The 18,342-nt window shown below is 38.9% G+C and overlaps 1 protein-coding gene across 5 annotated transcripts in view; it reads left to right on the top strand.

The window, feature by feature from the left end:
* Nucleotides 1-18,342, top strand: part of AAGAB (alpha and gamma adaptin binding protein) — a 52,176-nt gene that overhangs the window by 14,416 nt on the left and 19,418 nt on the right. For all 5 annotated transcript variants that reach the window (XM_032244596.1, XM_032244594.1, XM_032244597.1 and 2 more), the window contains exons 2-5: nucleotides 3,398-3,588; nucleotides 3,709-3,805; nucleotides 4,143-4,232; nucleotides 8,244-8,327. In XM_032244596.1, coding sequence (XP_032100487.1) covers nucleotides 3,398-3,588; nucleotides 3,709-3,805; nucleotides 4,143-4,232; nucleotides 8,244-8,327 — 462 coding nt within the window. The remainder of the gene's footprint in view (nucleotides 1-3,397; nucleotides 3,589-3,708; nucleotides 3,806-4,142; nucleotides 4,233-8,243; nucleotides 8,328-18,342) is intronic.

The raw sequence follows: 18,342 nt of genomic DNA, 5'->3' as shown, positions 1-18,342 counted from the left end.
AAGTCTGGCAAAACACACACACACACACACACACACCCACCCACCCACCTCAAGATCACTTGACTCATTTTTGACATAGAAATACCTAAATGCCATAGACAGCTTTCTGTTGGGTTAATTGTGCTACAGATCCATATATAGTTGTGCCCTCATTCTGGCTATTATTTTTGGTGTTCCTAAAAGGACAGAGCATACTTTAGGTCCATAGGTTAGTTTTGGCTTGTGACTACTGGAGACTCAAGTAGGATCCATTGTACATCACCGTGTAGTAGAAAAGAATGTTGGTGACTTGAATCCAGTTTTAGCCTCTGCTCCTATTAGGCAAGTGGCTTCTTTTTTTCCTGGGCTTCAGTTTTCTTATCTGTAAAATGAGTGAATTATATTAGCTGATCTCCAGAAACCTTTAGCCATGTACACAATTTCAATGATTTTGTTTTAATTTGAAAAAAATAAACTTGTTAAGCATTTGAAAATCAAATAGAAAACATGAGGGAAGAAAGCTATATTCAGTGTAGACATTTATATTTTTTAAATTAAACTCTACATTATGATATCGATCATAAGAGTTGGAATGAAACAGTCTTCACTGTTCTATCCTTAGTTCTAAGATGGCACAGATGTGATAATAAAGTCCATATGTAACCTTGAAGAAAGCATCCGATTACACATAAAATGTTACCAAAAACAAACCTGATAAGTAAATTGAGCTACCAACTTGTTTTAGGCAGCACAGAGAATAAAACAAAAACCAAAGCCCACTAGCTCCTGAAACACTGAAATGTGAAATTTATATTCCCAACTTAATGGTTCCATTCCTATCTAGGTTTGGAGAAAAGAGAAGGAAAAACTTCATCTGTGTTAAATAAGTATCTTAATCATTTGAAAATGAAAGTATAAAATTGAAATTGTAAGCACTTCGAGAAACAAACATTGGTATGTTCTTTTGTGTTCTTAACATTAATAAAACGAGCCATCATTAATGGATCTAAATATTTTAAATTGCAGTTAGTAATTTTAAATTGCAGTTAGTGATGCCATTTTAATTGATTTTTTATTTCTCATGTTGAAGAGCAAAGAAAGCATAACCTCAGTTTTTTTTATTCCAGTTTTTAACAACCAATTTAGGAAATAATCAAGAACCGACTGTAGCCACGATAGGAATATTAGTCCCCCTGCCTTTGTACTTTGCCCCTTAGCAACAGGCGAATTCATTACTGTATTTTATTCTTTGTGTTTCCCTCCTTTGAAAAATACTCATTTTGCTATTTTAAAAAATTACCTGTGAATGAAATTTACCGTTAAAAAATTAGTTCATACTTTTTTTTTTGCTTTTCTCCTTGGTTTACTTTCTTTCTATGTGTATTTACCAGCATATTGTGGCATGTGTGCTGTGCCAGTATTGAGCTCTTAGAAACACAGCCACGTGTTGCTATGCCAACTTCTTGAAGTTTGGAGTGTTAGATTTGAATGCAATGTAGACTTTGATCTAGTTTTTGTTTTTGTTTTTTTCTTTTCCTTTTTTTTTTTTTGAGACAGAGTCTCACTCTATCGCCAGGCTGTAGTGCAGTGGCACAATCCAGGCTCACTGCAACTTCCGGTTTCAAGCAATTCTCCTGCCTCAGCCTCCCAAGTAGCTGGGACTACAGGCACGCACGACCACGCCCGGCTAATTTTTTGTATTTTTAGTAGAGACGGCGTTTCACCACGTTGGCCAGGATGGTCTCCATCTCTTGAGCTCGTGATCCACCCGCCTCAGCCTCCCAAAGTGCTGGGATTACAGGCATGAGCCACCGCGCCCGGCCTGATAGTTTTTGTTTTTCTGTGAAAGATTTACATAAAAACAATGTCTTTGATTTTAATAACTTACCTATTTCTCCTATTTCCCACCTGAAATTGACTTAATGTTCCATAAGGGACTTAGCAGCTGGTTGCTATGGAACTGACTGACACTAAGTACTGTAAAAGATTATGACTTCAGGTAGAAATTAAGTAGAAAGACCTGCTGATTTCTTAAAGAGATGGGATACACTCAGATTTTCAAATATTGACATAGAGCTTCTATTAATTTAAGAGTAACAATTCTGTTTTTGGTGAAAAAAATTTTTAAGTTAGTTTCATGATATGTTTTACATCAAAGATAAAGCTTTAAGTTTATTTATTTTTTTGTTAAAAAAAGGCCAGCCTTTCATTTTTCAGAAGATTAGTTCTTCTTAACCACGTGATGAAACTTTACTAATGAAGAATGCATGTGTGTATACACACATACTTGATACATAATTCCTAGCAGTCTTTTGGACTAAATAATTTCCCCATTATCTTTATGTTGAGCAAAAATGATGGCAGCTTTTCAAACATATAATGTTAGCTCTGGGATTTAAAATTTAATTTCTAGTTTTCAGTGTCTTGCTAATTATGAGTTTGAGGCACATTTCATTATACGTTCATCTTAGGTTGCATTGATGAGGAGTTTGTGACTGTAGTCTTCTGATAAGTCAATGAATGGCATGTCATTTTACTTCTGTAAGCTCATTTTCCACGTTTGTATAAAGTAAAGGTTGTGGTTATGGGTGTGAGAGATGGGAGTTTAGGTTAGAACAATTTCTAATTTCTCTTTCAGTTGTAAATATTATATAACATAATGGAAGCAAAATGCTTCCATGGCTACATAACCATGTCTCTATTTAGTTGTTCATCATTGATTTGTCTCATACTATGAGAATTTCCTAGTGTATATATGCTGCACATAGATTTCTGAAAGATTTAGTTATAATCTAGAATATTTACAGTAATTTGCTTGGCTATTACACATTTAAAATTTACCAGAATTGTCTTGATCAAAAAAGAATTTGGGTTGGCTTTCAAAGAATGTGAGCAGGGCTGAATATAAATAGAATTGGGGTCATATATCAGTATCCATTCTTTTATTTCATTAGCTGCATTAATGTGTAAGCATTCAGTATAAGAAATATATTTAGCTCTTCTATTTTAATAATGATTTAGCCTTAATCCTATCTTCCTTTTAGTTTGCAATAAGTACAAAATAGTTACAAACTCTGGAAGATCGTTATAATCTACCTCCCATGAAGTACTTAAGCAATACAATTAATACTGTTGTCATTCTTTGTCTTCTACTTGCTTTTTTCTGGATATTTAGTTATGACTGTTTTTTCCTCTACTGCTGTCTAACCTAGTTCACAATGATTTTTGTGTTCTTAAAGAGAAAAAGTCAATGACTTAAATTATATCACCATAACTTTTATAATCAGATGATCAGAGAAGATAGGATTAAAGCTAAGAAATGCAGGGTCCTTTGAAATCCTCACATAAAAGGAAACAGCAAAAGTACCAGCACTTTACAAAACCAATATGCATCGATAATTTTGTCATTTATTTTTAGATATCCTTGGAACAGAAGATCTTACTGTGGAAGTGACTTCCAATGATGCTGTGAGATTCTATCCCTGGACCATTGATAATAAATACTATTCAGCGGACATCAATCTATGTGTGGTACCAAACAAATTTCTTGTTACTGCAGAGATTGCAGAATCTGTCCAAGCATTTGTGGTTTACTTTGACAGCACACAAGTAAGAATTTGTTTTCTATGAAGACTTGAATAATAAATTATTGCATTCATTTTCCAGCCCCCCTACAATTTATCTTACTATCTCTTTTCTGTTTTTGTTTATATTTTTTGTTCCCTCTAGAAATCAGGTCTTGATAGTGTCTCCTCATGGCTTCCACTGGCAGAAGCATGGTTACCTGAGGTGATGATCTTGGTCTGTGATAGAGTGTCAGAAGATGGTAAGGCATATGGATGGGATAGTAGTTGGTACATGCATTTGCCATTCCTTGGTAGACAGAGTACATCTGTTTCCTTAACTTAGGACAGTACATTCCATGTGACTTTATTGCTTTATGAAAGTATTTTCAGCTATTTTTCTTTGGAATCTTGTAATATTTAGTTTTTTTCTTTAAAGAGTGGATACTTCAGGGCTGAGAAATCATTTTATTATTTTAGATGCCTTTAGAATAACATTGACATTAAGGGAAACACATTGAGATTTGTGAAGAATATTGCAGGAGTAGTCACATTTTATTTTCTTTTTACTTATGAAGATTCTGTTGCATATTATTTTAGGTGTAAACCGACAAAAAGCTCAAGAATGGTGCATCAAACATGGCTTTGAATTGGTAGAACTTAGTCCAGAGGAGTTGCCTGAGGAGGATGGTAAGTGTTTATGTGTTAGCAGAAAACATGGCACTTAGATTCAGATATGAGAGATGATTTTAATTCAGAGAAGAAGAATCACAGCAAAATTTAAGAAACTTTTTTCCCCTAGCTGTTTGAAAGATTTAAGCAAAATCCATCGACGTAGTATTACACTTAGTATAATAATTCATTTATTTGGTTTTACCACCTATTTTAGGACTTTTGAAAATGTCTGTTTTTCTTACGGATAAAGGTATAGGGCTGCTCTCTAAAATCTTTGTCATTTCCGCAATTCTTTATCCTTTCCTAACCAAGAAGGAGGGTTAGACCTTCTTGGTAGTTAAAGTTGATGTTTCTTATTTTGAATTCACAGTAACCTAAGGCTGAATTCCCAGGAATCCCAGGGGACATTTCAGATCTCTTTGAATGGTTTTGGGACATTCGAAGCCAAAAACAGACCCACATTTGACTCCCTACTTCCACCCCATGTAGCTCTGCAATTGCTGTCCAGCGCTATTGCTGGACCTTCTATTTCTTCCCCTCTTCTACTTCCCTTCCCCGTTTCTTTTCTCATCCTTTTCGTTTGAAGTACACCTGTTGTGGGATCTACCAGGATAAGACAGTTTTTGGTTCACCAAAACATTATAATCTGGTACAAGAGATGAAACTTACATGCAGATAATTCAATTACCAAGTGGAATGTCATAAATATTATAGAAGAAATAGTGGTGGTGTGGTATTTTAGAGACAGGAGAGCTTATTTGTGTTTAAAAGTGCAGAGATGGTGTTAGCATTGTGAACTGTCACATGTCAGCTGCTCCATGGGGAAGAAGTTAGAAAAAAATCCTCGGCTTTTAGTGAGAGGACCCGTGTAGAGGTGGCATTGTGAAGATACCAGTTGTTCCAAAAGGCATTCTGGGCAGGGGCAACCAACGTGAATTACAATACATAGATAAGACATAAGCAGTCATTTCATGAAACCTGTTTTTTTTAAGGAATTAGGAAATATCTTTCTATATTCTGGTTTTATTTACAATTTTTCCAAAATATTACGTTTGAGAATAAAACCTGCTAGAAGAGAACAAAACCGAAATAAAAAGGTTGGTTTTTCTCTTTGCCTATTTTAAAGAATGTGGAAAATAAGCGAGTACATCTTCTTCTTCTTTGTTTTTCTAGATCACCTGAAACTTAGGCCCTGTTTTGTGTATGTGAGCCTGTGTGATTTCTGGCACTGGAATTTACTTTGTCTTGTCCTTGCGAGTCTGTATTTGACTATTACCATTTTGGAATCTCTGCTCCTTCATACCATTGTGTTTCTCATAGCCCTTTGTCTGAATAATGTTCTTGTATTAATTCAGCTTAATCTTTTTTATTTTTGAGATGGAGCCTTGCTCTGTCGCCCAGGCTGGAGTGCAGTGGTGTGATCTCAGCTCACTGCAACCTCCGCCTCCCAGGTTCAAGCAATTTTCCTGCCTCAGTCTCCCAAGTAGCTGGGACTATAGGCATGTGCCACAATGCCTGGCTTTTTTTTTTTTTTTTTTGGACGGAGTTTCACTCATGTTACCCAGGCTGGAGTGCAATGGCGCGATCTCGGCTCACCGCAACCTCCGCCTCCTGGGTTCAGGCAATTCTCCTGCCTCAGCCTCCTGAGTAGCTGGGATTACAGGCACGCGCCACCATGCCCAGCTAATTTTTTGTATTTTTAGTAGAGACGGGGTTTCACCATGTTGACCAGGATGGTCTCGATCTCTTGACGTCGTGATCCACCCGCCTTGGCCTCCCAAAGTGCTGGGATTACAGGCTTGAGCCACCGCGCCCGGCCATCTGGCTAATTTTTTGTATTTCTAGTAGAGATGGGTTCCACTGTGTTAGCCAGGATGGTCTCGATCTCCTAACCTCGTGATCTGCCCACCTCAGCCTCCCCAAGTGTTGGGATTACAGGCGTGAGCCACTGCATCTGGCCCAATTCAGCTTAATCTTAAAATGGGTGTTTTGATATGTCGTCTTCAGGTAAGGTAATGAAAACCTTCCTAGACTTTTAAAATACAAACTATTCCTAAGCCATACTTCCTCATCTTTTGCTTGCATGTATTATTCAAATGTGAATATAGGACTTTATGGTAGTTTGTATTAATTTTCATCTTATTGGTACTAGCTCTTCATTTCAGACCACATTTTTGATTCCTGGTTATATCATCTAAAATATTATTCTTTTGAGAATTAAGTCATTCACAGTTAAGATAAACATGATTTTTAGGTCTTCATCCAAACATTGGTGGTGATAAACTTACCTTGGTAGAGTATTTTCAATTTAATGACTATATTTCTGTTAGGTTGATGGGTTGATATTCTTTAAATGGCTCATCAGCCCATTACAGTTGCCGAGTGCTTACTGTTTTTCAGGCACTGCTAGGCAATGGGCATATGAGCTCAGTTAGACAAGATTCCTGCGGTCACAGTGCAGGGGGAAGGTTACACCAGTAACTCATCACTTCCAGTGCATCTTTCCTGTAGGAGAGATGTGCGTAGTGTGGTGGTGTTTCCACTGTCTTTGAGAATGGGACAAGTGAGCCCTTGATCAAATAGCTAATAAGTGGCTGAGCCTGGGTTCAGATTCAGATATTCTGACATCTAACTGTGTTCTTCTTGTTAAACCACCCAGGGCAAGGCTGGCCCCTAGAGGCAGGTTCTGTGTGGATATGTTCTGTAAACTCTTAGGAGACTTTTCTTTTTTAACCACATGAAAGCTATTTCTGTCATTATTTTGCAGATGCAGCCTTATAATCCTCAACATCTGCAAGGTCTCCATTTCATTTTTACACAAACATTCCTATGTTGTGGCTAAGAATACCACCTTTTTGGTACACTATGGGATTACAACCCTGTTATTTTGAGTAGTGTCAGTCAAATTCCAGAAGCAGGATGATACTAATAATAAACTAAACTGAGTTGTTGTAATGACCCTTTGCCTGTCTCGTACACTTGTAGTCATTTCACTTCTCACTCAATCTACCTTTCTTGATCACAAATAACACTTATTATTCTGTGGCTTCAGGCAGAGGATAGTGCATTTACATGATTTTATGGCTTGCTATTAACACGAAGACTCTTCTTGCCTTCAGGAGACTCATTCTGTATAGATTGGTATCTCTAGTACTATGCTAGGAATGTGTGTAACAAGTGGAATCTTACATTTTCAGAATATAAATAGATTCCATTGGTGGGGATAACTTCATTATATAACTGCCTTATATTTTATGTTTATCTGTTTTAGTTTCTAGAACATTCTTTTTTTTCCACAGGAACGTTTTTAGCTCACTAATCTTCTCATAAAAAAAATCTGTAACGGCCTCAGATAACATCATTGCGGCACCTTTACTCCTTGGGCTTTTTGCCAGCACTAACACTGGCCTTTGCAGCCCGCCTGACTTTCCTCATGCCGTTCTTGCGTTCCTTTCATTGCCTTCTTGAGCTCTTTTTCTTCTTACATAGGCCATGTCTTGTAAATCTATGTTTGTGTTCGCTTTCGTTTGCACAGTCCAAGGAATCATAAATTATGCCAAAGCCAGTTGTCTTGCCACCACCAAAATGAGTTCTGAATTCAAATACAAAGATGACGTCTGGTGTGGTCTTGTACACAGTGTCTACTTTTTCCCAAATTTCTGTGTTAGGTAGTGTTGCCTTCCCGGGGTGAAGGACATCAATGACCATTTGTTTTCTCTGATGTAGTTGGTTGGTCATGAACTTTCCAGTTTGAACAGTTACCGTGTCGTTCAGGATGGTGGTCAGTCCTCAGACAGCCAGAGGGGAAAAGAGTTTTTCTAGAATATTCTTATCACGAGCTCCAAGCTCTGTATTTGTTTTATTTTTTTCCTTGTATGATGTGAACATACAGCTAAACAAGATAACAAAACCACAATCATTTGAAAATATAGCTCAGGGGATATATACAGGCATTTTTATGAATGTATATGTATATATGTGTCAGTGTTGTATATAAATATATATATATTTCCTCTCCCTGATTAGATGACTTCCCAGAATCTACAGGAGTAAAGCGAATTGTCCAAGCCCTGAATGCCAATGTGTGGTCCAATGTAGTGATGAAGAATGGTAAGTAACTTGGGACTAAACTCATTTTTCCCACCTTGTTCCTTTTAAGTTTTAAATTATTCAGATATATGTGGAACCATTAGTATTATGTGAAATCTGTAGATGTGTTCCAATTTCAATTCCCTGATTGATAGAAAAGCCAAAAGTAGCATTTCTAGGAATTTTTCATGTACGTTTAATAGTTAATTCAGTAAGAATTTAGAGGTTGCCTATAACAGGCCCAGCATTGTCTTTGTCTTTGAGAAGTATCTCCAAAATTATAAGACATAGACCCTATTATTAAGGAACTCCTAGTCCAGCTGTGAAATCCAAGCATGTACTTTTCTTTTTTTTTTTTTTTTTTTTTTTTTGAGACGGAGTTTCGCTCTTGTTACCCAGGCTGGAGTGCAATGGCGCGATCTCGGCTCACCGCAACCTCCGCCTCCTGGGTTCAGGCAATTCTCCTGCCTCAGCCTCCTGAGTAGCTGGGATTACAGGCACGTGCCACCATGCCCAGCTAATTTTTTGTATTTTTAGTAGAGACGGGGTTTCACCATGTTGACCAGGATGGTCTCGATCTCTTGACCTCATGATCCACCCGCCTCAACCTCCCAAAGTGCTGGGATTACAGGCGTGAGCCACCGCGCCCGGCCTGCATGTACTTTTCAAATGCCGGGTACACAAGGCAGTCTGTGATGAGTACAGATGACCGATGCAGGCAGTAAAGTACATAGAATCAGAAATATGGCTGTGGTATTATGCTTAAGTACAGAGAGAGAGCTTCAAGGAGAAAATGTGTCCTGACAGTAGTTTTCACAGCAAGGTCAAGATTTGGACTGTTGAAAGGGGAGGGCGGCAAGTGGAGAAGGAAGCACAGCATAGAGAATAATAGTTGTGTGTTCTGACCAGCCCAGGCAACATGTTGAGAACCCATCTCTGCAGAAATGTTACAAACCAGCAGGCTGTGGTGGCATGCGCCTGTGGTCCCTGCTACTTGGGAAGCTGAGGTGGGAGAATCACTCGAGCCCAAGAAGTCAAGGCTGCAGTGAGCTATGGTCACGCCATGGCACACCAGCCTGGGCAACAGAGGAAGACAGGGTCTTTCACTGTTGTACGTTCCAGGGTTACTAAGAGAATATCACCTAACATTTGGAGCTCGCTTAGAGAGAGGCCTGAATGCCAGTCAGGAGAATTTTGTCTTTTTCCTATAACAATTGGTGAGTCACTCGAGGTTTTTAAATAAGGGGTTGATGCAAAGAAGTAGGCATCTTTGTTAATGTCATAGTGGTGTGCAGGGAGGTTTGGCAGTTGAAGAAAGTCAAGATAAAGTCTGAAATAAGGGAGACCAGTGCTTTTGCAGCAGTTCACAGAGTGAGGTACTGGTTCTGGGGATAGTGTAGTGCAGTGGCTGTGAGGCAGAAGGCTGGATCTGAAGTGCAATCTGAAAAGGGTAGGCTAGGGCACACTGGCCTCTTACGGTCTGCATTAGTTCCCTAGGGTGATGGTAACAAAGTACCACAAACCATATGACATAGAACAGCATGAATGCATTGTCTCATCGTTCTGGAAGCCAGAAGTCCAAAATCAGGGTATTGGCAGGGCCGTGCTCCCTCTGAAGGTGTTGAGGAAGGGGCTGTTTCAGGCCTCTCTTCCAGCTTCCCGTGGTTCCTTAGCTTGGGGCAGCATAACTCCGGCCTTCGCATGGCATTTTCCCTGTGTGCCATTTCCCCTTTGTATAAGCAAAACAGTGACGTCGAGTAGGGGTCTACCTACTGCAGTATGACCTCCTCTTACTGTTTCTGCAGTCGACCTGTCTCCAAGTAGGGCCACATTCTGAGATACTGGAGGCTAGGACTTCAGCATAAGAATTTGGTGGGGGATACAATTCAGTCCATAACATAGCCTTTTAACACTTGCTACCTGTGTAGGGTTTTTCTGTCTTAACAGCTCTTGGCTACCTCAACAAGTATGCTGAATGAGACACTACAGAAGGGAGTGAGAAAAATCATATTTTACGGTGAGCTTACCCCATCTTCCCCAATAAAGGTCAAGTAGAAGACCAGTTTTATGAAAATAGAATATTTCACTTCAATTTTTGGTAGATTCTTCAGTGTCAAGTGAGATTGGCACCCTTTAGCTTTCCTGAGGTCTGATCTAACCCTTGTCATCATTAGAGAAGCTCCTTTAGCATAATAAGGTACTCCTTCCTCCCCATTTCTTCCCCTCTCTCCATCTTCCTTCCTCCTTTTTCTAGGAGGAATCTTAAGTGTCTGTTACATTGAATTGCAAGGATACTAGATTCTATTTTATTACTAAAGCAATCTAGATAGACCTAGAAAGATTAAGCAGTTTTTTGTTTTTTTTTTTTTCCTTCTCCATCTTTTATTTTAGGTTCAAGGAATACATGTGCAAGTTTGTTACATGGGCAAATTGTGTGTTGCTGGGGTTTGGTGTGCAAATGATTTTGTCACCCAGGTCACAGGTAGTGAGCATAGTACCTGACATGTAGTTTTTCAGCCCTCACCCACTTACTCTCTACCCTCAGGTAAGCCCCAGTGTCTGTTGGTCCTCTTTTTTATCTCCACGTGTATTCAATGTTTAGCTCCCACTTATACATGGGAACATGAGGTATTTATTTTTTTGTTGTTGTTGCTGCTTTTAATTCACTTAGGATTATGGCCTCCAGCTCTGTCCATGTTGCTGCAAAGGCCATGACTTTCTTCGTTTTTATGGCTGTGTAGTATTCCATGGTGTATGTGTGCCACATTTTTTAAATTCAGTCCACTGCTGTTGGGCATCTAGGTTGATTCTGTCTTTGCTATTGTGAATCGTGCTGTGATGAACCTACACATTCATGTGCCTTTTTAGTAGAATGATTTACATTCCTTTGGGGGTATACTCAGTAATGGGATTGCTGGGTTGAATGGTAATTCTGTTTTAAGTTCTTTGAGAAATCTCCAAATTGCTTTCCTCAGTGGCTGAACTAATTTACAGTCCCACCAGCAGTGTATACATACTTCTCTTTCCTCTGCAACATCACCAACATCTGTTATTTTCTGATTTTTAAATAGCCAGAATAATGAGATTTTCATGTATGTGGGTCTCTCTCTGTTACCAGAACAAATTCAAATTAAGATTTGGTCCTTCTCATTCATCTATTCAGCAGATCTTTGTTGAGCATTTACCATAGGAAGGCATGACTATTTACGCTATAAAAATAAGTTTAAGATTTAGAACATAATTGGATCAATTTAGAATAAAATTATATTCAGTTGTGCTTGCTATATTTATGAGAACTATTTTCACAAAATCTTCATTGGCTTCCTTTACCTTTTGAAAAATCTGTGTCCCAAGTTCATATATTAAAGAACTATTGCCTTGTAATGTACACGTGTGGCTATAAATTGAGAAGCTGGACTAACATGCTTTATTACTTTGGAAGTATGGTCAAAGGTATTTTCTGAAAAAATGCCATTTTACTTGTTTTAGACACTAAACAATGTTCTTAAAAGAAATGCAAAACAAAGAGGTACATTGTGGATTTTTCATGGTTCTTTGCCCTGAAGTTTCATCGCTTTTTTTTTTCCTTGACAATACTAGTATATTAGTTTCCTGTTAACCAAAGGCCAAAATATTGCCATTAATTAACTTAATTCCCTGTTTAAGAGGATCCTGTCGTATGTGGTATGAAGGAAACTTAACTATCTTCTCTCTAGAGAATCCCTGAATATGAAGATATGGTAAATGACATTTTGATGCAATCCAGGTCTTAGGAAGTGTGAAGGACATCCTTCTAGAGCCCTGCATCTTACTTTAGAGACAAAGTTCTCTGTGGATATATGGTCGGTCATATTACTTTTCAGGGGCAGCCTACCTCCGTGTTGTTTGTAGAGCCTGCTTTGCTGGGGATCTGTCTGTGTGCCCAGTGAACTGTGCCTTCCTCAGCCTGCTTTTCTTGAATGTCCAAGTGTTATCTGCCAGCAGGTGCTCAGACTGGTTTGTTTTAGGGGGTCTCTGCTTTTCCTATTCTTTTTTTTCTCATTCATTTTCCTCCCTTTTCTCTTTTTTCAATTGTGGTTAAGACTGGGCACGGTGGCTCACACCTGTAATCCCAGAACTTTGGGAAGCTGAGGCAGGCGGATCTCAAGGTCAGGAGTTTGAGACCAGCCTGACCAACATGGTGAAACTCCATCTCTGCAAAAAACACAAAAATTAGCCGGGTGTGGTTGTGCACGCCTGTAATCCCAGCTACCCAGGAGGCTAGGCAGGAGAATCGCTTGATCCTGGGAGGCGGAGGTTGCAGTGAGCCGAGGTAGTGCTACTGCACTCCAGCCTGGGCAACAGAGTGAGACTCCATCTCAAAAAAAAAAAAAAAAAAAAAAAATTGTGGTTAAATGTACATAAGATTTAGCATTTGAAATGTGCATTTCGGTGGCAGTAAGTGCATTCACATTGTTATACAACTAGTGCCACTAACAATTTTAAACCAAAAAGTTTTTTAAATAAAAAAGTTGATTGTCAAAGTAAAAAAGCATAATAGAGGTATTGGTTACCTTTTTCAAGTGATTAATAATGACCAATTTTTGTCGTTTTGGTTAGAAAAATTACTATAGTCACAATTGATACTTTGGGATTATTACACTGGAAAATTACATAATGCTAATTGATTATTTGGGATTATATTGTCTATTTAATATTTATTGAGCAGTAATAGAATGTTTTAGGTTATGCCATGCCACTAGTTTTGTACAGTTGCAGAAAAAATATTTGTTTGAAACTCTTAAAAATATCATTTAAATATGCTTAATTTCAAAAAACAATTCCAGTTAGTGTAAGGATTATGAACATCTAGCTGTTGCAACAAATAGCCCTGAAAACACACAAATCTAACTTAGTTTTTATTTCTTTGCAGTTTCTTGGACATTTGACATTCAAAGGTCAAATATTTAATCTGAAAATCTAGTTAATTAAAAGCCTAAGAGATGAAGTGCATTCCTTCCTGCCCTCCATTCAGATAAAGTAGATGTGCTTTCTATATGGGAATTCATGATTTAATGAGTGATTATTATAAGTCTGAACAATTTACTTGGTTATGGGATCTCTTCATAACTTTTTCCTTTAGTCTCTTCTTAAAAGTTACTAATACACAGCAACCAAAGAAAAAATACATAAATTGGACTTCATCAAAATTTAAAATGTTTATACTTCAAAGGACACTGTCAGGAAAGTGAAACAGAACTCTCAAAATGAGAGAAAATATTTGTAAAACATATATCTTAACAAGAATCAGCAGAATATGTCTGAATGTATAAAGAACTCTTACAACTCAATAATAAAAAGACAGCTAATCCAGTATAAAAATGGCAAAGAATTTGGATAGGCAAGAAGATATACAAATGGTCAGTAAGAACATGAAAAGATGCTTAACGTCAGCTGGCGATGGTGAGTCATGCCTGAAATCCCAGCACTTAAGGTTGAGGCAGGAGGATTGCATGAGGTCAGACGTTCAAGACCAGCCTGGGCAACATTGTGAGAACTTTGTCTCTACAAAAAAAATTTTAAAATCAGCCAGGCATGGTGGCATGCATCTGTAGTCCCAGCTACCGCAGAGGCTGAGGCAGGAAGGATCACTTGAACCTAGAGTTCAGTGCTGTGGTGAGCTAAGATTGTGCCACTGTACTCCAGCCTGGGCAACAGAGCTAGAGACCCCAGTTCAGTATTGGAAGAAAAAAAAAAAAGCTTAACATTATTAGTCATCAGGAAAATGCAAATCACAACAGTGAAATACCACTTCGCACTTACTAGGATGGCTAGGGTCAGAAAGATAACAACAGATGTTAGGATGTGGAGAAATTAGAACCCTTAGACACTGACGGTGGAAATATAAAATGGTGCTTGTAGTAGTTGCTCAAAAAGTTAAACATAGAATACGATATGACCCAACAGTTCCACTCCTGGTTATTTACCCAAGAGAACTGGAAACGTGGGCACACAAAATAGTGTGAATGAGTGTTCATAGCAGTATTATTCATAATTGCCAAAAAGTGAGAAAAACTGCTGAAAACAAAACGTGGCATATCCATACAACAGACTGTTATTCAATTATAAAAATGAAGCATGAATATATGCTACAATGTGAGTGAACTTCAAAAACATTATGCTAAGTGAAAAAAGCCCGACACAAAAGGCTACATGTTATAGGATTTCATTTACATGAAGTATCCAGAGTAGTTAAATTCATAAAGATAGAAAGTAGATTGGTGGTTCCCGGGGGCTGGGAGAAGAGGTTGCTCATGGGTATGGAATTTCTTTCTGGGGTGATGAAAATGTTCCAGAATTAAATGGTGATGATGGTTGCATAACTTTATGAATATACTGAAAACCATTGAATCATATATTTTTAAAAGGCTGGATTTAATGATATGTAAATTAAATCTCAATAGAAAGAAGGAAATGATGCTACCAATGATAATGTAATAGTAGAAAGGTGGTGATGTTAGAAAAAGAAGTGGCAGTGATACTAATTAATAGCAGCTGATGCAAACTCTTATTTGATCCTCACAATAGCTATATGTGTTAGGCTCTGAGAAGCCAAGAAATTTCCCCAAGGTCATAGAGCTCATCACTTCTCAGACTTGTTTGCACTTTGGAATCACCTGGGAACTTTAATCACCTGGGAATCTTTTAAAACGTATGCTGTCTGAGCCTCACCCAAGGGAGGTGCAGTTGCAGTGTTTTTTAACTGCCTCCAGGACTCAAATATGCAGCCATAGTTGAGAACCGCTGACATAAATGATAGTCGTCTAGTTCTAACTTGTAAGAGTCTGTACTTAATCCATGGGAATAAATTCAGCATTTTGAAAGCCACATGAGCTCCTTGCCTGACCTGCGTTCTCTAATTCCTGAATTATGTAGTATTGAAAAGTGACTTTTGGCCAGGCGCGGTGGCTCATGTATATAATCCCAGCACTTCGGGAGGCCAAGGCAGGCAGATCAGTTGAGGCCAGGAGTTCGAGACCAGCCTGGCCAACATGGTGAAACACCTCTGCAAAAAATACAAAAGTTAGCCAGGCGTGGAGACACGTGCGCGTAATGCTAGCTGCTTGGGAGGCCGAAGCACGAGAGTCACTTCAACTTGGGAGGCAGAAGTTGCAGTGAGACGAGATCTCACCAGAGTGAGACTGCTCAAAAAAAAAAAAAAAAAAAAAAAAAAGTGACTTTTCAAGTCAGAGAAGGAAGACAGGACTGTGTTTCATATGGAGTCATCTATAGGGAAAGGTGGAAATAGAGGACATTCCTTTCGTACTTCCTCTGTACTTGTTTCTAGTATGGTTAAGTATCATTCACCGGACACCAGTGCTGTGACAGTCCTTTTTGAGATATGAAGAAATAACAGCTTTTATAAGAAGCTAATTGTCTGAGAGCATACTTTAGGCACTGAGGATATCTGGGCCATTTGAGTTTTCTTCTGCTGGCCTCAGACCTCTCTAGTCTATAATTTAGACTGGTTTCAAGTGTTCATTCATTCATACAAAGAACATTTATTGAGTACTTGCTGCATGCCAAGCATTGGTCTGTGTGTTTGGGATATATCAGTGAGCAAATTAAAAATATCTGCCGTTAGAAGCTTTCATTCTGGTAGGAGGCTACAGTCAATAAACAATACAAGCAATTAGTATATTAGATAAGGGATGGGGGAAAATAATACAGCAGAGTTAGGGACATTGAGATTGCTGTGTAGATTGCAATATTAAATAAGGTGGTTCAAGGTAGGTCTTCTTGAGATTTGAGCAAGGAGATGAGGTGTTTCACCATATGGATATCTGGGAGAAGAACATACCAGGGACAAGGAACAGCTATAGCAAAAGCCCTAAGGTGAGAGCATGCCTGGTGTGTTTGAAAGATAGCAGGACGCTCACTGGCTAAGCAGGAAGGTCAGAGAGGTAATGAATGGCTAGATTATCTGGGGCTTTGAAGGCCACCATAGTAACTTTGACATTTACTCAGAGTAAACTAGGAGGCTGTTGCCAGGTGTTGAGTTGGAGATTGACATGATCTGACAAGGTCTAAAAAGATCATGCTGGCTGCTCTGTGGGTGAGAAGCAACCAAGATCTCTTAGGGGACTATTGCAGCGTTCCAAATGAGAGAGAGGGATGACTCAGATTGGGGCTGTAGCAATGAAAGGTACAAGAAAAGGTCAAATTCTGGATATATTGTGAGGTAGAGCCAGCATGCTTTCCTGATGGTTTAGATATGAGGTATGAGAGAAAGAGAGCAGTCAAGGAAGATGACAGAATTTGGGCCTGAACAATTTTAAACATTAGTTGCCATCCACTGAAATGAGTCCGCTGCAAGATGAAGCAAACAGGGTCACAGGTCAGTAGTTCAGTTTTGGACATGTTGAGTTTGACCTGCTGCTAGACCTCCAAGTGGAGATATCCGGTAGCCAGCTGGAGAGAGATGTGTGGAGTTTGGGGAGAAAGGCATTTAAAACCTTGAGCAAAAACAAAAAACCTTGAGCCTTGATGAGATCACCAAGGGAGTGAATGAAGTACATAAAAGAAGACCAAGGACTTAGCCCAGGGACATTGCAACATCAAGAGATAGGGAGAAGACGAACCAGTAAAGGAGACTGGGGAAAAATGGTCAGTGAGGTAGGAAAACCAAGAGAGTGGAGTCTTACTCTGGAAGCAAAAGTGAAGAGTGTTTCAAGGTGGAGACCAAATGCTGCTAATAGGTCAAGTAGGATGAGAACAGAGAGCTGACACTTGGCTATTTAGCATTAGTGACCTTGAAGAGCAGTTTTGGTCAGATAGGTTAAAGGAGAAAAATTGGAGATAGTGACTCTAAAAGACTCTTGAAAATTTTTGCAGGAAAGGGGAGCAAAGAAATAGGTGAGAGCGGGAGAGAAAAATGTGGTTGAGGTTTTTAATTTTTGAGATGAGAACAAGCGCAGCGTATTCATACGCTGATGGAAAAGATCTAATAGAGGTGAAAAAAATGGATGAAGTAGGAGAGAGAAGGGAGACTTGCTGGAGTGATGTTCTTGAGGAGGTAGAAGGGAGGAGCTCCAGTGTACAAGTGGAGGGACTGGCTTTGCACAGGAAGAGGAAAGTAAATCTAGAAAGACATGGGAAAGGGGTTATGTGGATGCAAATGTGGCTCGGTGGGGAGATGTGGCATGAGAATCTGGAATTTTCTTCGATTGCATCAGTTTTCTCAGGGAAGTAGGTGGCCAGGTTATCATTTAAGAGGGCGGAAGGGAGGAGGTAGCATTAGGATTTGAAGAGAGAGGAGAAAATGTGAAATAGTCATTTGGGAGATTGAGAGAGTAAATGAACCTAGGGATGTGAAGTATGATTTGTCAGGCAGCATTAAGGGACCCAACTTGAAATTTGATATTATAAAACTAAAGTCAGGCAGCATGGGTGTGTATGTGCATGTGTGTATACATGTGTGTGTATGTGTGCATGCAGTAATCAGTTCTGCTAAGCAAATGTATCACAGCAAGAGAGAGGTGAGGGATTTAGTAGTGTATATATAAGAGATTAATTATGATGATTGATTGTGGAATTTAAGAAGGAAAGAGTGGAAATCAATTGGAGTGGGTCAGTGAAAAGATAGTAGTTTTGAGTCCTGGTGCAGTTGAAGGATAATTGGGTTAAGGTACTATAGGGAGAAGGAGGGACCTGGAAAAATAGGTGATGCATGAAGTTGAGATTATGGAGGGGTTGTAGTTATTGGTAATAATAAGGTATTGGGTATGAGCCTGGGAATACATGGCTGCAGTAGTGTAGAGGACAACATCCATGAAATGGAGGAATTCAATAAACAGACTCAGATGGCTGGAATGATTGTCTATATATTGAACTTACTAAAAATTAAGACACTTGCCTTCAAAGAGTCTATGTGAGAATCTCAGTAGGCTTCTCTATTCAGAGATTTTAGGAATGATTTAATCCAGTGATTCTCCACTGAGACCCAGTGGGGGTATGGAAATACATATCACATACTACACAAGCCCTCTGAAGATGT

This window comes from Sapajus apella, unplaced genomic scaffold (genome assembly GCF_009761245.1).
Source record: "Sapajus apella isolate SASKATOON/1434 unplaced genomic scaffold, GSC_monkey_1.0 scaffold55, whole genome shotgun sequence".
NCBI classification, from domain to species: domain Eukaryota; kingdom Metazoa; phylum Chordata; class Mammalia; order Primates; family Cebidae; genus Sapajus; species Sapajus apella.
The sequence above is the reverse complement of the archived record's forward strand: the minus strand, read 5'-3'. Positions and strand labels throughout refer to the sequence as shown.